The sequence below is a fragment of the Tetrahymena thermophila genome (genome assembly GCF_000189635.1).
Source record: "Tetrahymena thermophila SB210 genomic scaffold scf_8254811, whole genome shotgun sequence".
NCBI lineage: Eukaryota > Ciliophora > Oligohymenophorea > Hymenostomatida > Tetrahymenidae > Tetrahymena > Tetrahymena thermophila.
The window spans coordinates 1,262,436-1,284,596 of record NW_002476567.1 but is presented as its reverse complement, the minus strand read 5'-3'; the positions used below and the strand labels follow the sequence as shown (position 1 = coordinate 1,284,596).

Genomic DNA, 22,161 nt, shown 5'->3' with positions numbered 1-22,161 from the left:
TATTTTAATCATAATATTCATCAACAAAGTTAAATTATGCCTAAATTTTATTTTTTAAACACATTATTAGTTTGAAGAGAATTTCTTCAATCTATAGCTATTATAAAAAATAAATTCAAGTTTGAAGAAGATTTTAACTTTTTATATTATTTATTTATTAGAATTAATTTGTTTTATTTAATTTGAATAATTCTTTCTATTAACTTCTAAAAAAAATATTTATTTATTTTGATTGATTATTTTTTTTACAAATTGATTTTTAAATTTTGTAAAAATTAACTTTAAATAAAAGTATGATTTTTATATTAATAATAAAATAAACTTATTTTTTTAATTATTCCTAAATTGAATTAAAAAACAATAAAATATATTTTATTTATCATAAAACAAATGATAAAAATTTTTCACTTAAAGTCAGTATTTTTTTATTAATTTAATAAATTATTCTACCTTGACTATTTTAAGTACATATAAAGCATGATTCTTAGGCAAGTTTCTAGTGCTTATCCAAAATTTTAAAAAATAACATTAATTCCATAGTTTAATTTGAGAAAACATTAAAATATTTTATAATTATTTCTACTAAAATAAAAATGAAAAATAATTAACTAGCTATTTTTCAGTAAAAATTCATTTATATACATTGATATATAGATAATAAATAAATACTGTGGTTTGTACATAGATATAATATTTTAAATCATTAATTAAAAATAAATAAAAACATACTAACTTTTTTTAATAAAGTAATCTATAATCAAAATTTCATTCAAAATTATTATTGGTTAATGAAGTAAATTTTAAGAATTAAACTATCAGATCAGATATGTGATAAGAAAGTTTCAAATTCTTAGCCTAAAAATAACTTGGAGCTCATGCCAATTATGTCCCCTAGAACATCTAAACTTTAGACTCCTGTTTCAGCATTTTTAGGAAGTAGATCTCAGCATGCTCAGATCTCTGGGTTTAGTTACCATTTAGAATAAGAGGAGCCAATTAATGAAGAATTTTGCTTCACAAACGATGATGATTTATCTATAGCAATCCAAATTCTGAATAAAGATCCGTATAAGAGAAGCCAAAGAGAAATAAAATTAATTTAGCAAGCTATTAAGAAAACTTCCTTGTATGAGTATTATAAGCCTTTTTTAGATGAAGAATAAAGATTTAACAAACTTTGCATGCGTTTATAATATTTCTACTTTAACCCTTACTAAGAAATAATTTCATATGGTGAGAGTCCTCGAAAAATGTACATTATGATGAAGGGCTCTGCCTGGGTATTAGTACCATCATCATAGAAAGATAAAGAAGTTGAGAAAAGAGTAAAAGAAAAAATAACTTAAGCGTAATAGCTAGGTTCTACTGATATTTATTGCTTTGTTAAGGCAGAAGATTATATACTCTTTAAAAATCCGAATTACAAGATAGTTAACTAGATAGAAGGACCAACTCATATAGGAGATTAAGCTCTGAGGTACAGATGCAATAGGACATCAAGTATTTTTTCAAAAACTACAGTTCATTTAGCATCTTTAGACTTGAAAGATTTTAATGAAATATTCATGCAGTTCGATTATAAAATGATCAACTATTATTATCCTCATTATCAAGTTATATAAATGTTTAAAAAAAATGATTTGTTTTCTAAGTTTGATGATTCTGTTGTAGAAAGCATAGTTCGAAGCAGCGATAAAGTTAATATTTGTCGGTCATAGATAATATATAATTAAGTAAAAATACTTTTTAACTATTTCAATTTACCAGTTTGCTTACTTGTTTGTTTTACTCAAAAGTTAATTTACCACAAACAAATTAGACTACTAATCTTATTTACATGCTTTATTAATTAAAATTTACTTCTTACGCTTATAGAAATCTTTTAATTTACTGATTACTTTTATTTATTTTGCAAAACTGTAAATAAAAAAACTCTTATTTAAAATAATTTATTAGGGAGATAAAAATGATTATTTGTACTTTATTGAAGAAGGTGAAGTTGAGTTGAAGCAGAAAAATATAAATAATTCTGATAACTAACAAGAAATATTTATTGACCCATCTAAATTAATTCAGCAAATAGAAATGGAGTAAAAAGTAGCTTTACTTTCAAATAATTGCAGGAGGAAATACAGGGACAGTTTTTAAAAGACAGAAACCTTTCGGTACATTGCAGTACTTTCTAAAGGAGAGATTTTTGGGGAGGATTTTATCGAATCAACTGAAAGAAAATATTAAGCTGTTTGCAAAAGTGTGTAAGTGAGTCTTTATAGAATTAGAATAACTGTTTTTATGAAGTACTTTGAACAAATTGGAAAAAATTAAAAAGCTATGCTACAGACAAAACAATAATGGAGAGCATAGCTATAAAATACTACTAAATAAGTTTAGAGTTAATTTGATTTATCTAATAAATTTGATAAGCAAGAACTTGAGGAAATTAAAAAAAAATCTACTTAATTCATTTATTTTGATGCTTACGAAGAAGATCCAAATTCAAAATTTTTGTTTAACAAGAACTCATAGATTAACTCGTATAATAATCCACAAATGTTAAATCAGAATACGGAATCACCTTAAAATATATAAAATGATTAAACTTCAGATTAAGGAAATCTTAGTGCAAGAAAAACACTAAGCTATTTTAATAAAAGCAATTTTTTATCTTAAAAATGTCTTATTAATACTTCTGATGAATCTTTTTCTAAAAGTACAGGATATGAGGAAGGAAATTATTTTAATAATAGCATAAAAGCAAATCGTACTTCAATTAAATTACAAAACCATTTAAATAAATTATCTTCAGATACATTGAGTATGAGAGAAATTTAGAGTAAAGCAAGAAACCGCTTTTCGAAAAATGATAACCACAATTTAGAAGATGAACCTTCCATTATGCGTTAATTAAATGAAATTAACACTTCATCTAACAGTATAGATAGAGGTAGAGGGAGCAAATTTTCTTAAACTGTTGACAATATTTTTTAAAATCTATAATAAAATCCCAAACAGCTTTAAAAAGAATAAGAATTAAAAGATTCTATTTATTTTGTTGGCACTGATTTTAAGGTACCTCAGTAGTAATAGGTTCAATCATTTCAGTTTACTAATAAGATTGAAACAAGTTAGTTTCTTTAAAAAAAAACTTAAAGAGACTCAATATCTTCAGAGTCTCAAAAAAGTGTCACAACTTAATAAAGTACAAACAAATTGCAAACATAAGTTTAAGCAAAAAATTAAGATTCCATCTAAAATTTAAAGCGTGCAAAGTAATTCTCTTTGATAGCTTTAAACTAAAAAAGCAATTAAAATGATAAAATAATTAAAAGGCAAAGCTAAACTAATTAAGGTTTTATTGTAAAGACATAAAAAAATTCAATTGAATTAAAGCAGTTAGACTTAAAAGAAATATAATCTAAACAAGTACAAAACGAAGCCTAAGAAAATGCTCTCATGTCAACAGAGAGAAGTAATAGCTGTTAAAAAATGGAAAGATCTGAGTCAGTCAAACTTAGGCTTTCAATAAGTAAACTTGCGAAGAATCGCTCTGCTGTTTCACATATTCCAACAAGTACTTTAGGAAAGTTTGATTTTAATCAAGCAAGTAATAAAAGAAGTGCCAGTCCCTGCTTTACAGAATATGAAGATGATAATATAAAAGAAAATAATTAAAAATAAACATCATTGCACTCAAATAAATACTTTCACTATTACAAATTTAATGATGCAATAACAGAAGAAAAACAAAAGAGAGAAGCTATAGTAATTAACAATGAATTTTACCTCAACTAAATTGCTAGGAAAATGAAAAAAATTTTAGATACTAAGTTAAGACAAAAAAAGGAATAGCATTTTAATCCTTTTAATTTAACTGAAGACCATAGTGTACCATTACTGAAATAGTTAAAAATAGATGAAATCTTTCCAAATTCAGAATTTGCTGATTAAACAAAAAAAGGAATAAAAAATATTAATAAAATATTACAAGATGGACACGCACACTTATTAGAAGAGAGTAATTTTGTAAGAATTAAAAAGAAATTGCCAACAATGATGAATGAATAAATATCAAAAGATGATGTTCTAGATATTGCAGGTCCTCATACAAAAAAGGACCAAAAACTTGAAAATATAATCTAATCCCAACTTAATAATTAGGATTCTAGACTCTATATAAAGCTACTTTTAGAAAAAATATAAAGGCAATAAAATAAAACCGATCCTAATTTATACAACTTCATACCATTAAGTGATAGCAGAAGGATAAAAAGAATTTAAGAATATTAAAAGACAAAATAAAATGAAAATATAAAAAACTAATGAACTAACTAATTAAAATAATTATTCCATTTATTCTATCCAATAATCTTCAAAAAATTTAAATTAAAATATTTCTTTTAATTGACATGCTTATAATTAAAATTATTAATGATATAAAAAATGTAAAATATTTGTTTCTTTTTTGAATTAAAAAAAAAATTAAAATACTAATTTACTTTCTTACTACAAATATTTTCAAGAAATATTATTTATCTTCATAAATTAAAAAATATTAAACAGGCACAACAATTTTTTTTTTAAAATTTGATTCTGAACAGTATGGAATTTTTTTAAATTATTCTTTCTGTTTAACTGAAGAATTTTATAATGAATCGTCACCAAATTATAAATCTAATTATTGTAAAATAATAAAATTAGCAAAAATAAAAAAGATTTTTTATAATTTAAGCAATCAGCTTTTCAATATAGATTTAATTTTTTAGAAAATAATAAGCTTTTTAATAGAGTTCTACTTTTTTAGAATTTAACTTATTAATTACTTATTTAAAAATAACTTAAGCTTATAAGCGATTATTTATGAGTATCCCTAAGACTATCTTATTGTAATATTATTTAGTTAACATAAATATTCAAAAATAATGTTTTTTTTTTACAAATTAATTAATTCTTTGAAATACATACAATGAAATAGTCAATAGTTATTTTTAAATTTGTTAATGGATTTATTTTTTAAGTTAAGAAAGAATAAGATGATTAGAAGCTAGATTTATTAATCCTACTTTAAAGCCTTTAGAGCTTCAAAATAACTTTTTAAAAACATATTCACCTATTATTTCGCTTAATATTTAGAGATACCTTTTTTTTAAATAATATGCATCAGTTTAATTTTTCTTGTTATTAGTTTGCATTTCTTCACCAAGATGATTTAGATTTACCTTTTACTGCTAGAAAGAAGTGTTTTTATTATTTTTAGCATTATGCTCTATTTTATCCATTATTTATTATAAACTTGTTTTATCCTTAATCATTTCTTTTACTTTTTCTTCTAAATTCAAATTTGAAGCTTTCATTTTACTCAGCATTTACTTAAATTCTTCGTGTTTTAAAGTTTAATTTTATTTCACTAGAATACCAGGAAGTTGTATTCTATGGCTTACTTTTTTTACCTACTTACTACTTTCCTATTAAATTTGATCTAGATTTTCAGAATTTTATTTAATCTTTGGTTTATTATCAGATTCTCCTTTGTTTCCTCTGCTTTCTTAGACGATGTACTCATACTCTTAGCTGGAAACTAATTTTTATATTATTTTTTTTCCATCGCAATTCCTATTTATATTTAAAAATTTATTCTTATTTTAAAAAATATTTGTGCTTACTTGTATGTAACGAGCTTATCAAAATCACATAGAGGAACTAGCAAGAATCCAGATTACGATTTCATCAAATCTATCATATTTTGTTAATTATCCTGTGCGTTATTAGACTCTTCTTAGAAAATATTAAATGAGTTATTCTAATAATTAGAATTTTATATTTAGTTCTGATTTAATTTGTTTCTGTCTCTAGTTGTTTTTATTATAGGTGACTACTCATTACTGTCAAATATATTTTTTATTGGAAGAGAAAGATTTATCATAACAAGCTTTGTGAACTTATTTTATTTTCTGTACTGTTTCATCTCAAAAAACTCGATATTTTTTAATGATAATTACTTAGTTGCAGTTTACTCACCCTCAGTTTCACCTTTCATGTATTTTTCATGGTAATAAAATGCATTTTCTAAATCTCCAAGATAAAAGTAATTTAATCCCAAATTATCGTATATTGAAAGCTCCCTGTCATGATCTTTAGTAAGCCATACAAATTGCAATGCTTTTTTCAAAATTAAGATAGAACTGTCATATAATTTAATCTCTTTTGCACACTCTGCCAACTTTATCAATGCTTCTGATTTAACTGCCCATTGTCTAAATAAATCTTTAATTGTATATTTGAAATTAATTTTGAAAAAGAAAATTATTATTTACTTGCTAGCAAATCAACTTGTTAAAAAAAGAAGATAGCTTTATCAATGTGATTAAAGTCCTTTGCAGTGTATCCCAAAAATAGAACAAACTAGCAAAATAATTAAATTTCATTCATTTCAACTAGTAAGTCTAATAAATTAGTAACTAAAAGTATAATATGATCCATGTCTTTGCGCTCAATAGAAGTAAACAGCATCTCTACCTTGTTAAAATAATGTCTTAAGAACCTGCTGCAATCTTCATTACTTTTTAAAATAGACTCAACATTTAATGATTGCAAATTTTTCTGAATGGGTGAATTTGAAGACGTAGAAATACCATTTTTCTACTAAATTAGTTGTTAAATGTGTTTGTATATGAGCTTCTCATGATGACTTGAAGTTGTCGTTACTGATCTTGGTGAGGAAAAGGATTGATTATTTTGTGATTACTGTAATCTAGCACTTAGCAAACTAAACGAATGCTTAGAAGATTAATCATCGAAATTATAACCGCTAACAGTTTAATTTAAATTTAACTTTGTAAATTTTACTTGCTAGCTTGTGTTTTATGAAAACGAGTATCCTTAGTTAGTTTGATTATCATGTGAAATATTTAGATTTTGCTTATTTTCTCTAATATTAGTTTAAGTATTACTTAAATTTGAAAAGCTTGCTTGGAAAGGAGAGTTTTTGGTTAGTGCTTATTTACTATTTTACTACTGCTATATTTCTTTCAGATATTTATGACTCTGCCTATTATGGCTTAAACTTCGTGTTTGAGATTACGATAAGGGTGAAGAAGGGGATTATTTAAGTTACATGGAAATATCGAAACTGGTATGTAAGTCTAACGACTAATTCGGATCAGGAGATAAAAGTTTGCTTTTATTTAATTGAGACTATGCATATGTTGAATTGATTATTGTTTTTAGCATACTTTTATTTATATCCACAGAAGTAGATAAAATATTGTTTGATAGGATAGAATCATGCAGCTAATTAGTTATCTATTATCTCGTATTGCTTTCCTATTTTTATTAAATTTACTATTTATTCTAAAAAGACCTGTGCAAATAAGTGGTTTTCTTTGGTTTGTTTTAGGCCAGCTAAGAAGTCAGAGGATAATTTACATTATAATTTTAATATATTTAATTATCATTTTATTATTTATTTTTATTGTAAAATAAATATTTATTGTTATTGATGATTTATTTATTTTCAGAAAAGCAATTGTTGTTATCTTAATACCCTCTTTTCCTAAATGGAGAGTCATCCCTTTTTTATGGAACTTATTCGTATTAAGATTTTGCTCTTTTCTCTCTTTTAAGAGCTTCGTCTGTACCTACAGTTTATGAGCTTTTGAGAGGATAATGTTCTTATTAATCCTGCTATTAAGTGTTGTTACTTGTGTGTATTTATTAAGCACTACCCTGCTTGAATCTTTCTAAAATATTATTTTTCAAAATACCAATTTTAATATTGTCTGCAGCTTAAGCTTTATTTTGATTATGGTTTTAAACTTGCATTGCACTTTAAGTTTTATAAGAAACTTATCCTTTTTCAGGATTAGAGTCTCCTTAATCTAAGAAATTAATAAACTCGCTTTAATTCCTTGACTTTTTCTAAGCTTAAATGTAACTTGCTTCTTAATATTAATTATCTTAATTAGTATATCTAGAGTTTGGCTAAATACTTTAGATATTATAAAGTGCTTCTCTCTCTGGAGAGGAAGACTTGTATTCAGACCTAAACCTTTAGCTATTTGGAATTCTATGCACTAATATTAAACTATCATCAGGAGTATTTGATTCTAAATCATCAAATTTGTTGATTTTTTCTGAAAGTTAAGGTAAACATAATTTAGAATCAAACCCTTAATTAAACATCTGAGAATTTTCATTTTAATCTCTATTTTTCGATTTCTTTTTTACTTTTATTAAAGCTGAAGGTAAATTATTTCTAACATTTTCTTAATATCTATTATCCTTCAATTAATACTTCTGATATTAGGGTTGATCTAAATATTAATCAAATGGTCCTTCTTTGATTGAAACAGATTTATTCTTTTGGTGAACACTCAACAACTTCTTTTTAGAAGATTATTTGTCGACGGAAGTACTTCGGTACTTATTTTATTAAGATGGATCTTCATAGTTCACTTTATACTTTTCTGTTTGCATGTTAAAGTTATCTAAAATTTATTATTCACTTTCAAAGCTGATTTTGTTATTAAATCAACCTTTTAATTTACATAAATATCAAATTAAATTTCTTTATATCTAATAATAATATAAGCAGATATTGGTAATTCATGATCCTAACTTACAAATCTATCTAGTATTTAATTATTTTAGAGTACGGATGGTTTGTATTCAATATTTATTATTTTTTATATTACTCACGCTAAATAATCTTTACCAGCTGATTTCAGACAGATTGATTGACACTTAAAACTGCAAATAAAAATTAATTATTTATTATTAATTTTACTACTTTACTTTTTATTAATCTGTGAAAAGAATAAATGTAATAAAAATATAAGCTAAGAAAATACGAATTTAAAATAATAAATATTTTCCATAAAAATATCAAATAAAAAATCATTTAAACGATTCGATAAAGATTTATAATTTTTGATAAATAAATCAACAAGCAAAAACAAATAACTTGATTTCAACATATTTTTAGTATTTATTAACAGCTTAAGTAAGAATTAATTAAGGCGAATTCTAAGACAAAACAAACAATGTAGGACTTTAATTTGTAGAATATTTTTAATGCATCAAACAGTAAATATAATATTGTGTTTTTCTTTATACATTTAGGCATATTTTGAAATGTCATTATTGAAAAGACTAGCTTTTGTGATTTCTTCACTTTCAAGAGCGTATAAAGCAGCTAAACAGACTTCATTTAGTGAAATAGATGATTCAAATTTTACAATGTTATTACTGCACTATTTTCCTCCAAATATATTAAAGGCTAAATCTACTGGCCCCTTAAGAGGAGAGCTCCACCACCTTTCTTTAGCACTGTAAATAAATCCTGGTTTTAATATGACATAGTTGAGTTTAGTTTCATTTTTTATTATCTATTCAGCTTCTTCTTTAGTTTCCAAATATCTCTTCATGAATGGAGGATAATGAGAAGAGCTAATCATTAAAAATTTTCTGGCTAAATTATCCTACTAAGATAACTCATCAACATATTTTGCAATTGAAACAGCACTATCTCTATTTAATTAAACATATTATTCATCAGACTAAGCTCTTAAAATTCCAACACTATGAATTATTTTATCGCTATGTATTAGAATATCTTTAAATTCTTATGGCTTCAATGCATCTCCTTTGATATGATTGATTTTTTTATCCCAGTGACTTTATCCACTACCATCTTTAACTTATCCACTTCTACTAATACAGTTAACATTAAATCCTCTATTAATAGCATGCTTAGCAATGCTCCTTCCTATGTATCCGTTGCCACCTATAATAGTTATTAGATTCTACTTCATTTTATATTAGTATCTTTAAAAAAGAAATTTCTTCTGAAATCTTTCACTTTTTGATAAACCATCCTAATTATAAGACACAAAATAATCTTATTTAAGTTTATCAATCTAGGATTTTATTTTTTAAAAATATTTATTCTTATTAAACCAATCTAAAAAATAATAATTAAAATTCAATAAAAATATGAAATAATTATTTCAAAATAAATAGGGAAAAAAATACTCTTTCTAAGTATGAAAAAATATTTTTCTAATTTATTTTTTTAAAGAAAATATATTGTAATAAAAGGAATGCCAAAATATTGATTCTTTATTACCTTATCTATTTAAAATTCGTTAATTATTCAATAACTACTACATATCTTCCATGAAATATTAAATGAATTAGTTTGAAAATATTTTCTATATTTTTTTAAAAAATTTATTCAGTAGCTTGCTTGTGTTTATATCTTATAGACTTAATTATTGAGGTACTGCAGTATTGTTATTGAAGACTAGATAAAGTGAGTAAGTGTTACATAATTTTTAGCATGATTAAGAGAATTTTATACACTATATTTCTTTTCTTTGAATCTTAAAATATATATGTAAATGAAAAATTATAATTTTCCAGAATGATATCTAATAACCAAAAAATATAAGAAGCCAATATTTAATCATTAACTATAAAGTAATATAATCTGATATACCTATTCGAAATAGATATGATGTTCAGCAACTTGAGAAAAAAATTAATAAAGGTATTTAAGAAGATGTCTGCTAACCTAACAACATTAATATTAATGAAATATTAAAAGAATTTAGTTAAAATTAAAACTAAAAAGATATTCGAGATATTAGAGGGTTACTAATTCCTTTATCAGCTTATGCTTTCTACATATAATTATTTAAAAAATAATTAAAGAACTTTCTCCTTAAAATAAATCAAGTTAGATAGAAAAAAAGACAACAAAAATAAATATTTTAATAAAAATTACTTTCTTTAATTATAAATTCTTGATATTAGTTTAATAAAAATTACTTTTTTTAATTATAAATGCTTGATATTAACTTAATAAAAAATAGATATATCTTTTTATTTTTAATGAGGAAAATATATTAGAATAAAAAAATTAATTGTTGTTTGTAAGAATAAAAGACAATAATAAAGAATTTTTTAATTAATTGATTTTAATATCCGCAAAAAATGAGTCATTCATTATAAAAAAACTTAAAAAATATTGAAAATACTAATAAATAAATTGATTTAGATTGATCTTTAATTTATTATTCTAAAAAAATTATAATTAATTAGATTGTATAAAAAAGAGAATATTTAAAAAAATGATTACTAACTCAAATATTAACTCAAAAAGGAATATTAATTAGACATTAAATATCGAAGATTAAATAAATGATGCTGAAGCTTAAAACCTAGGAGAAAAGACAAAAAAGAAATAAAAAAAGGGTACTTCTCTCTAAGGAAGACCTGCTAAAGCTAGTACAGATTTAAGAAAAATGGAAGAATAAATTAAAAAAGCTGCTTGGAGAATCGCAGAATTCGAAGAACATTTGTATATTTACTTTGGTGGTGCTTAAGCCTCACATAAATAGGAAGATTGCAATAATGCATTAGAATATTTTAATCAGATATTCAAAAATGTAGATGCCTAAAATTGGCTCAAGTAGATGATAGATGATTGGAATCAAAAAAAATCAGAATTAATTGATCCTATTGGATAAGAATATGTCCCTCTTAGCGATAGATACTTCTTGAATGAATTGATTTCTAATGAAGACTAAAAACAAACAATTAAAGTGGAACTTATGAAATTTTTGACCATTTATGCATTTTAAATCTTCTTACGTACGAATTAAGAATGCTTTTAATTTATTGTTTAAATGCTGTATTTAATTTATCAGAAAGTCGAAGTTGATAATGAAGATTCAGTAGGAATTTCAACAGGATTAAGTAAAGAGAAAATAGACTAAATTCTTAAAAGTAACTATAAATAAAATGAAGAATTTTTAAAATGTCAAAACATTTATAGTTTACTTTATCCTGTGATGCAGGATACTTATTTACACTTCTCTAGTCATAAAAAAATAAAAATCGTAAAACAAATATGAATGAATTTAAATAAATTTATATATAATAATTAAAATGTTAGCAATTTATTGTTTTGTAATGTTTTGCAAATAATAAATAAATAAATACATGAAAGTTTTATTGAAATAAAAAGAGTAAAATTTAGTTAAATTAGTTTTCAAATAAGCAATAAAAATAAAATAATATTTATTTATTTATTTTTAATAAAACGTATACACCTAAAACCTATCATTTTTAATGTACACTTGACTACAACAATATATAATGTACACTGCTTTCTATCATATAAATTTTCACATGGTTAAATTTAAATTAACTTTTATGCAAAATAAATGAATCATTTTTAAAATAAAAATAAAAATAAAATGCCCAGTTTTGATCAATACACTAGAATAAAAAATATAAATTAAATGTTTCTGAATCAGTATTATTATAATATCTTATCTGAAAATAATATATCATATAAAATACACAATAAATGAGTAAAAAAATATTATTTGTTAACATATATATATATAGATGGTAAATTATATTTAAAAGATATAAATATTTTTAAGTAAAATTAATTTTTATTTTTTGAAATTGAAAAGAGTTTTATTGATTTGATTACTATTTAAATATCATTTTTTTATTTTCAATGAATGGTATTTGTAAAATTAAAATCATTAATGGAATATTAGATATAGAAAAAGATTATTTGTGTTAATTAAATAAATGACTAAATGCTTTTCTTTCAAATTAAATTAAGAATGATGCTTTTCTTTTATTAAATTTAAAAGTTGGATTTTTATTTATTAATGGGTTTTTTATTTGCTGCTTGATTAAGATTATGGCTAAATTGTAAAAAAAAAGCAAAAGAATTAATATTCTTTAGATCGGAATTAAATAGAAAATATTATATTTATCAAATTAAAATAGATTATCTTATAGAAATGCTCTTAGATAGATAATTATTAACTTTAATTAAAGAGAATTAAGAAACTTAAAGAGTCTACAAATTTTTTTACTTTTTAAAATTAAACATATAAGTGTTTAAACCAATTTAAAATAAATATCAGATTTTTAACAATGTTGAAATGGTTTTCAGTTTTTTAGAGTAAAAAAAATGTTAACCACTTTTATATTAAAAAGAAATTTACTATTGTGAATGAGGATTATTTGTTTTTTAATAAATGATTTTCTTTTAATTTTAAAGCTTCTAATAATATGATAATTGTAAAGAAATACCAAAGCATAAGAATTAATTTATTTAGATCGGAATCTAATGGAAATAATATACAAGATAAAATAAAAATAGATTACCTTATAGAAATACTATTTGATAATTAATAAAAAATTTCTTTAATTAATGCATCATTTTTTAAAAGCTTAAAGAGTCTACTGTTTATGCTTATGAAAGTTTTTAAATTATAATGAAAAAAAAATAAACTTATTACACTCATATAAAGATCTAAACATAATAACATGGCATTTTAATGATACTTTTTCAACTTTGTTAGTACATTTAAAAAAAAATTAACTATTTTTCTTAAGTTTTTGACTTTTATTTTGATATTTTAGACATATTTATGAAAATTGTTTACAGCTGAAATGTTTAAAAAGAATTTTTGATTTTTGAGACTAGTAGTGTAATATCCTAATTTTATTGTTTGTAAATAGACGATACTTATTTAATAGGAAAATTAATATTATGAGACATTTTTGAGGTTTTTTTACCCCAAAAATGATGAGATAACAAATATTATTAATTATTATAATGCTTAATGGTAATGAATCTAGTTACTATTAGAAAAGATTCGTGTTTATGATGTGAATAATTTAATTTATTTATTTAAATAGATAAATAATTAATTAGTATTAATACAGCAGAGAGCAAGTAATAATTTAGATATTTTTTTCAAAATAAGATTATTAAAAACAAGAGAAGAAAAAAGAAAAAAAAAGAAAGGGATTAGTAAATATTAGTCAATAAATAATAGGAATGGAAAGTTTAGCAGAAAGACTCAAAGCCTTCAGTATTGATGAAAAGTAAATCGCTGATATCTTGAAGAACAAGAAGATTTGCGAATCTATTGAAAAGGTTTTAAATTTATCAGGAATTAACTCCGCTGACAAGAAGAGAGGTAATCTTTTGTATGGTATTGCTACTAAGATTACTCCTTCTATTGAAGAATTCAGATAGACACTCACAAAGTATGTTGTCGAAGATAAGATTGCTAATTAAAATCATCTCGATTACACTATTTCTTATATTGATACTGCTATCAAGAAAGAAGGTAGCATTGCTACTGAAGTTCTTGAAAAGAACTGCGGTATTGGCGTCAATATGACTGATGCCTAAATCTCTTAAAAGATTAAGGAGTATCTTACATCTAAGAAGGAAGTTTTAGAAAAAATTAGATATACACTCAGTATTTCTGACTACCTTAAGGCTCTTCGTGAAATAGTTCCTTTCGCTGAAGGCAAGCTCCTTTCTACTGAATTTAAAGTTTAACTTGAAGCTATCATAGGACCTGAAACTGAATAAGATAAGTAGATGAAGGCTGATTTGCTAAAAAAAAAAGCCAAAGAAGAATCTAACAAGCACAAGAAGGTTGAAACTGCTGCTACTGAATAGGAAGTTGAAGAACCAAAGAAGAAATTAGGTGATATTTTCAATGCCAGAGATCTTGCTTCATCTAGAAACACTCCAGAACTTATCAAGTAAAGAAACGAATAGTTTGGTGATGTTATTCTTACCCGTTTCCCTCCTGAGCCTAATGGTTATCTCCACATTGGTCATGCTAAGTCAATTAATTTCAATTTTGGTATTGCCAGTGAATACAATGTAAATATCAATCATAAATTTTACTCTTTTTAAAAACGTTTAAGGGAAATTATTCTATTTGAAACGTATTTTCATTATCAAAGGCTTAAGAATTAAAAAATTTGTTAGTTAGCTAGCTATTTTCTCAGTCATAGATTTTATTCTCTTTTCTGAAAAGTTTTATTGCTTGATAAAATAAGAGAAGAAGCCAAATAAAATATCCTTATATCGTCTTCTAAGATAAATAGATAAATACAAAAATAGTTAAATCAATTAAAATTTAAATTTCAGAAACAAGCTAAAAAAATTCTGCCAAATATTAATAATATTAATTGATTTATTAGCATATATTTTCTTCAGATATAAGAGACCAGAAAAATTAGATAAACATAAAGATTATAAATAATACTTAGTTAGTGTGTTAATTAGAAGATAGATACAAAAAGATTGAATTAGATTTCAAAAAAAAGTTTAAAATTCTCATTTTTTTAAAGCCACTCTTCAACAATTATTTTATGAGTTATGAGCAGTCATTTATATCAAATTTCCCTTAAAATTTTAGCAATTAAACAAATTTTATTCAGAAATTTTAAACATTCGTTAAAGAATTTTGAATAAACATTTTAAAATCTTACTTATTTTTAATATTAATAAATAGGGTTAATGCTATTTGAGATTCGATGATACCAATCCTGAAAAAGAAAACATGGAATATATTAACTCTATTAAAGATAATGTTAAATGGTTAGGAAGAACTCCTTTCAAGACCACTTACTCTTCTGATAACTTCGAAATTCTCTACTAATGTGCTATCAAGCTCATTAAAAAGGGATTCGCTTTCGTTTGTCATTAGAACAAGGAAGAATCAAGAAAGTTCAGAGAATAAGGTATTCCCTCACCTTACAGAGACAGACCTGTTGAAGAAAATCTCCGTATTTTCGAAGAAATGAGACTTGGTCTTTGGGATGAAGGAGCCGTAAATATTAATAAATTTTATTTCACAAATATAGCTTTTAGATAAATCATAAATTTGAAATAATATTTGCAATTAAGTTAAAAGAATAAAATAAAATAGTTTTGAGTTTAGCATAATATATAAATTTTTATTAGCTCAATCAAAAAAATATAAAAGCTTTCAAATTAGCTATAAAATTTTATTTGGTTTATTTATTTTAGCATTCTTAAGCATTTTATATTCGAAATAGGCTGTTTTAAGAGCTAAGATTGACTACAAGTCACCCAACACTACTTTAAGAGATCCTGCCATTTATAGAATTAGATATGTTTCTCACCCTCACGCTGGTAGCAAATGGTGTATCTATCCTCTCTATGATTACACTCACCCTATTTGCGATTCATTAGAAGGTATTACTTACTCTCTCTGTACCTTAGAATTCGAAATTAGAAGAGAACTCTATTACTGGTACCTTGAAAAGCTCGATATGTATCGTCCCTACGTCTGGGAAGTAAACATTTTAGAATATATTTTTACTTTATTTTTTACAATATTTTCATGCAAATAAAATAAAGTTCTCTCGTTTGAATGTCTCCAACACTGTTTTGTCAAAGAGAAAGTTATAAGCTTTGGTCTTCGGTAATCACGTTAAGGGTTGGGATGATCCTAGATTGTTAACAATTTAAGGTATGAGAAGAAGAGGTTACACTCCTGAAGGTATTAATGCTTTCTGTGATTTAGTTTCTGTCACTCGTAACGGTAATGAAAATGTTATTGGATTCTAGTTATTAGAACATTGCATTCGTAAAGATTTGGACAACACTACCAAGCGTACCATGGCTGTCATCGATCCTGTCAAGGTTACCATTACTAACCTTCCTGATACTTATGAATAGGTTCTCGAAGCTCCTGATTTCCCAACTTAAGTCGAAAGAGGTAAATTAGATTATTATATATTGAATGAGAAACGATTTATTTTAAGCTTTAAATTTTATTTCATTTTTACAAAAATAAATATTAAACAAAAAATTTAATTATTTTAATAGGATCTCACAAAATCTCTTTCACCAACTCTGTTTATGTTGAAAGAGAAGATACTTAATTAAAGGATCACAAGGACTTCTTTGGTTTAGCTCCAGGAAAAGTTGTTGGTCTTAAGTACGCAGGTGTTGTTAAGTGTATTGATGTTAAGGCTAAGGACGGAGTTGTTACTGAAGTTGTTGCTGAATTCATTAAGGACGATCCTCCTAAACCCAAGACTTATTTGAATTGGGTTTCTGCTAAAGAAGCTTTTGATTGTGAAGTTAGAATTTATAATAGTTTATTCACTGAAGATCCTACTTCTTCTGATAAAGAATTCCTCGAATTACTTAACCCCAACTCTCTTGTTTTCAAGAGCGGTGCCAAGATTAACAAGAATATTATCCCTGAACTCTAACACTTATCTAGATTCTAATTCGAAAGATAAGGTTATTTCGCTATCGATTTCGATTCTGATATCACAAAGAAAACTTTCGTCTGGAATAAGATTGTAGGTCTTTCCGACACTGGCAAATAAAAGGCTTTATAGAGAGTTGCATAGGCTTGATTTAATAAAAAGAACAAGTTAGTGAGTAAAGCTCAACTTAATCTTATATAAATACATATAATTAGATAATCTATTTAAATACATATTCTATCTAATAAAATTATAATTAAAACTAAATAAATGCTTTAAAATTTATAGAATAACTAACTAACTAAATGGTTTGTATTGTTCATGTTTTTTTTTAAAATTTATTCACTTATTTTTTAGAAATTATCTTCAAAATAATATCTAAACTTTTCAATTCTATTTTAATATTCATAAAGCAAATAATAAAATTTGTGCATAAATAGATTTAATTTTTTCAAAAAAAACTAATTTAGAATTATATCAAGCAAGATTAGCTTTTACTAATTATGTAAAAAATTGTGTATATATATATATATATATATATAATACTATTTTATAAATTTAAATAATGTTAACTTATTAACTACTATAAACTCTTCATTTTAATGAGCTAGATTAATTTTCTTATGAAAATTAATTTCATTTTAAATCATCAAAAAGTGTTTATTTCTTGGTTTAAAAATTTGAAGTTTAAAATCAAGGTTTTACAGTATTTATTAACTATTTGAAATTTGTTTAATTACTTTTTTATTTTATATACTGAGAATAATTAATTAATTTTTAAAGTAGTTATTTTAAATAAATTTTTAGTTTTAATCTAATCAATAATTTAATATTTAGTCCTTATTTATTTTTTAAAACTCAAATTTAATATAGTAGTAATTTAATTTAGTAATTGAATATCCATAGATACTTTCATGTTTTATCATTTGAATTATTTTTGCTATAAATTTTTGATATGTAGCTCATTTATAAAGAATATTATTTTTAATCTAAATTTTGTACTTTGTTACTAGCAAATTTTTCAACAAATGAGAGATTTTGTTACTCCTTTTGTTTTTAATACTTAACTGGGATATTAGAATTTGTTAAAATAACGCGATTTCTATTATCATCTTCCAAGTCATATTTTTAATTAGACTCAGTTGATATTGAAACAATTAGCTTGCCTTTATTTAACTGCTATTGAATGAATTCTATACAAATCATGGCAATATCATAAAAAAAGGAAATTATATAAACGCTATTAAAAATTGATAAAAATATGATCATCATTAATCCAAACATATTTAGTTTATCTTAGTCATCTTTGGACATGATATTAACAGAATTAAATTAAGAGCGAATTATTCCTATGAGTAATAAGCAAATCCAGGAAAGTAAAAAGGATGTGGTTCCTATTATTTTTATTATAAAATAAACCTTACTCTTGAAGGGCCTATTGTATAAGATATATGTTAGAAGGAAGGCCTAGATAGATACAATAATAGATACTGTAACAATAAAGTTAAAGGGTGTTAAAATTAAGCATAAGCAAGTGAAGAATTTTCCTAGCAAACTGTAAAAATGAAAATAATATTTATTTTAATTCAATTCCAGCCTCGTTGTAAATATTGGTATTTTTTCATATTGATTTTATATCATCTACTATAAACTATACTTAAAGCAAAATATCGTTTGTATCAAGAATATGCACATTATGTAAATCGAATATCTATTTGCAAAGTAGTCACCTTACAAATTTTAAAATTAGAGATAAACTGAAACAAAATAAACAACAAAGTTAGATTCTAAATTAGCAATCATCAATTTTCTCAACAATATGATTATACTATCTAACCTTTCTTAAAATTTACTTTAAGATTATTCAGTTTAAGGGTTATTTTATGGGAGTAAAAGCTAAATATTATCTTTATCTTCTTGAGGATTTTATTTTAGCTGTTCTATAAGACATTATTTATTATTACTTAAGTAGTTTAATTATACAATATATTAAAGTTATTTTAGCTTATATTGTTCAACTTTATGTTTTTGATCAAACTTAAATTTGTAGGTGACTATGCATATAAAATGTAATATTGTAAAGATAGTGAATAGAAGTGATGGAATCTGGGTGTTATAAAAGTAATTATTCAGAAACCCAATTTATTAGAAATATTCATTAGTTGGTACATCATTTTTTAATTACTTAGAAAAATCTAAATTTAGGATTTTGTATTCGTTTTAATCTGACTAAGTAGACTTGTAAATTTAATACCAGCTGAAGAATTTATTTTTACTGAAGACAAATTATCCTATAATTTTTAAGTATAACTAAATATTTAATGGCAGCTAGATTTGAGCCAGTAGAAAAAGTATAGTAGGTTGCAATGTACTCAAAATATATAGAAAAAAATAATATGTTGTTACAAACTAAACAAATGGGTTGTTTTATACAGACTCAGATGCAGCTTTGAGTTCAGCTAGATTTCGTTAACTACTTGAATAATCTACATTATCTTATACCATTTTAACAAAAATAGGATTTTCTACATATTTAATATCTAAAATTGTATTGCTAACCCCTTAAAAGTAATTTTACTTTAATGCGATTACAAATAATTTTTATCTTGGTATTACTTTTTAACTTATCATAACAAATTCAAGCATATTTTAATCATAAAAGGTCTACTAAAAGGTATATTCACTTTTTGGAGTACCTTCTAAATAAATTGATAAATTTTACATAATCAAATCACTACTAATCTTTTATAGGATAGTATCTGAAAAACTAATTCTATATATTTGTTAAAATTCGCTATTTATATATATGCTCAAATTTATATTTAGAGAAGTCACACATTTTGGTAGATTGTTATCTAATTCATCTTTAAATAAAGTCATATTTGCTCCAACACACTAACAATAACCATCTGAATTCTAAAGAAATGAATCATTATAGCACTTTGTGCATTAATTTATATTAGGACCACTACAGTGTTTACAAGAAAAATGGCAAGGTAGGCATCCCTTTTAGTTATCATTTAGCATACCAAAATATTACCCATCAGGGCATTTTACACAGTCAGTACTTTATCCATCATCATAATAATTTTATTAACACTAACAAGTGGGTGGATTTATTCTATTTCCTTTGCATTTTAAACAGTTAAATGAATTACCATCACAAGAAACGCATTTATTGTCACAAACTAATGGTACACATTCCATACGCTCATAATCAAAGATTTCATAAGCTGTGCATTATATTTAACAAATAGGCGAATTAATAAAACCTGCAGCACAAGAAGTACATTAATTTTATCCCGAGGCTTATTTATTATATGAGCATGTATAGCAATTACTATTGCAGTCTTTTTTAAGTAAATATTTTATCTTAATTTTTTTGTTTTTGTAATAAATAAGTTAACAAAATAATTTTTTTACCCTAAAATAAATTAATATTTTAATATACCATAAATACTATCTATCTTCATTTATCATTAGATTAATAAATATAAACTATAAAATTTCATTAATTTTTATGAAATATGGTGGGTTAAAATTAATTTCAGTGAGAATTAATGAGGATTTAAGGTAAATAGGTAAATAAATTATCAAAAAAAAATTAGTCTTCAAAATCACAAAATTAAATTAAATATTACTTTTGCATGAGGATGAAACTGGATCGAAAAACATTCCATTTGGACAAGAACAATTAGGAAGAATTTAATTTTTGTCAATACATAAAGTACAATAATTTTCTGTAAAGTAGCACGTTTTACACATGACATTGCATTCTAATTTTAAAATATAAATTATTGGTTAATTTTAATTTGATGAGCTAAAATTAAATTAAATTTTGTAATTAAAATTATTTGATTTCTACCCAGAATTTTAGATTACTTTAGATACTTTAGAATTGTACACATATAATTAATTTCAAACTTTTTTGATGAATTTCTATTCGAAATTATTTTTTTAGACCAAAAACTTATTTATTATCAGTAAAAATAATTATATGAATTACTTTAACAGCGAAATGAGTCATTCATGAAATATCCAGCATTGCAGACACATTAATTGTACAATAGAGATGCATTTTCAAAACAATCTAAGCAACCAATAGTGTCTTAGCATGATTTGCATGTTGGCAAGCAAGCTATACAAATTGGCGAGGAACTTTACTCGTAATATCCTTTTTTGCATACACATCTACCATTATCAATAACTCTGTTTTGTTAGTTTTAGCAGGAGCTGCAAAGTTCTATGTTATGTATGTCTGCAAAGCTTGGACAAAGGTTATTTGTTAACTGTTAGTAGTAAACTCTTTTTATAATTTTTTTTAAAACAAATTTAATTGATTTGAGTGTAATCTTAATCAGAAATAAAATTAAGAAAAGACTTATATAATTTTACTTTTAAACTTAATTTTCACTTTGAATTTAAGGATTTATTCCAGGATTTAAAAATGAGCAAGTAGCCGTAGGAGAAGAAGTAATTTATATGATTAATATATTGTTTATTGATCCAACATATTAATTCCAATCAAAAGTTAATGTTTTTTAATAATAATTATAGCAAGGACTAATAGATAAATCTTTGTTTAGTACATTATTTCCATTAAATTCTATTTAAAGTTATTCATTGCATGTTTATCTAGATATTACATTAAAATTAATTAATATTTTGATTTAGAAAAAAACATTGTTTTAAAACAATGTATATAGATTTATTTTACTGTTTGTAAGTGACACTCATGGTTATCTTATAATAGCTAAATATGGTTAGCCGCGAAAACTAAATAGTTCCTGTGTAGTATAACAAGCAATGTGATGGGTTTTAAATATTATGTTATAGCCAAATATTCCCGTTTTATAAGCTAGAACTTATGCTGAAAACTTAAACTGTAGTTGTACCTTTGAAATTAATATTTATCTTTTTAATTCATGTCATAAATAAACAAAACATATCTTACTTAGAGTTATATAGCTATTTTATGATTTGACTACTTTTAAGAATTCTGTAGATATAAATAAGAAGAGAATCCAGTTTTTTAAAAGTAAAAAAATGCCTATCCTCATTTTTTGA

General features: G+C 23.9%; 7 protein-coding genes across 7 annotated transcripts; 3 read left to right on the top strand and 4 right to left on the bottom strand. All coding sequences in view use genetic code 6, as the record gives it.

Annotated features, from left to right (window-relative positions):
- Positions 1 to 719: 719 nt before the first annotated feature.
- TTHERM_00056100 (cyclic nucleotide-binding domain protein) lies at positions 720 to 4,323 on the top strand (the record flags this gene model as incomplete). The annotated part of the gene is made up of 2 exons (XM_001007541.2): positions 720 to 1,733; positions 1,957 to 4,323. The coding sequence occupies exons 1-2, from the start codon at positions 789 to 791 to the stop codon at positions 4,321 to 4,323; spliced, it is 3,312 nt and encodes a 1,103-aa protein (XP_001007541.2). The 5' UTR covers positions 720 to 788.
- Positions 4,324 to 5,078: 755 nt separating this feature from the next.
- Positions 5,079 to 8,472, bottom strand: TTHERM_00056110 (hypothetical protein; the record flags this gene model as incomplete). The annotated part of the gene is made up of 3 exons (XM_001007542.2): positions 5,079 to 5,610; positions 5,661 to 6,261; positions 6,312 to 8,472. The coding sequence occupies 3 exons, from the start codon at positions 8,470 to 8,472 to the stop codon at positions 5,079 to 5,081; spliced, it is 3,294 nt and encodes a 1,097-aa protein (XP_001007542.2).
- A 602-nt stretch (positions 8,473 to 9,074) lies between these two features.
- On the bottom strand, positions 9,075 to 9,809 carry TTHERM_00056120 (NAD-dependent epimerase/dehydratase family protein; the record flags this gene model as incomplete). The annotated part of the gene is made up of 1 exon (XM_001007543.3): positions 9,075 to 9,809. The coding sequence occupies one exon, from the start codon at positions 9,807 to 9,809 to the stop codon at positions 9,075 to 9,077; it is 735 nt and encodes a 244-aa protein (XP_001007543.1).
- A 653-nt stretch (positions 9,810 to 10,462) lies between these two features.
- TTHERM_000056119 (transmembrane protein, putative) lies at positions 10,463 to 11,005 on the bottom strand (the record flags this gene model as incomplete). Its single annotated transcript, XM_012795497.1, has 1 exon — positions 10,463 to 11,005. The coding sequence occupies one exon, from the start codon at positions 11,003 to 11,005 to the stop codon at positions 10,463 to 10,465; it is 543 nt and encodes a 180-aa protein (XP_012650951.1).
- A 124-nt stretch (positions 11,006 to 11,129) lies between these two features.
- TTHERM_00056130 (hypothetical protein) lies at positions 11,130 to 11,915 on the top strand (the record flags this gene model as incomplete). Its single annotated transcript, XM_001007544.1, has 1 exon — positions 11,130 to 11,915. One exon carries the CDS (start codon positions 11,130 to 11,132, stop codon positions 11,913 to 11,915), a length of 786 nt encoding a protein of 261 aa, XP_001007544.1.
- A 1,802-nt stretch (positions 11,916 to 13,717) lies between these two features.
- Positions 13,718 to 17,244, top strand: TTHERM_00056140 (glutamylglutaminyl-tRNA synthetase protein; the record flags this gene model as incomplete). The annotated part of the gene is made up of 5 exons (XM_001007545.3): positions 13,718 to 14,722; positions 15,360 to 15,677; positions 15,907 to 16,167; positions 16,232 to 16,592; positions 16,703 to 17,244. The coding sequence occupies exons 1-5, from the start codon at positions 13,877 to 13,879 to the stop codon at positions 17,242 to 17,244; spliced, it is 2,328 nt and encodes a 775-aa protein (XP_001007545.2). The 5' UTR covers positions 13,718 to 13,876.
- Positions 17,245 to 19,223: 1,979 nt separating this feature from the next.
- TTHERM_00056150 (hypothetical protein) lies at positions 19,224 to 21,981 on the bottom strand (the record flags this gene model as incomplete). The annotated part of the gene is made up of 6 exons (XM_001007546.2): positions 21,812 to 21,981; positions 21,490 to 21,729; positions 21,101 to 21,399; positions 20,736 to 20,870; positions 19,501 to 20,444; positions 19,224 to 19,385 (listed from the first exon to the last, which is right to left on the bottom strand). The coding sequence occupies exons 1-6, from the start codon at positions 21,829 to 21,831 to the stop codon at positions 19,224 to 19,226; spliced, it is 1,800 nt and encodes a 599-aa protein (XP_001007546.2). The 5' UTR covers positions 21,832 to 21,981.
- Positions 21,982 to 22,161: the final 180 nt, after the last annotated feature.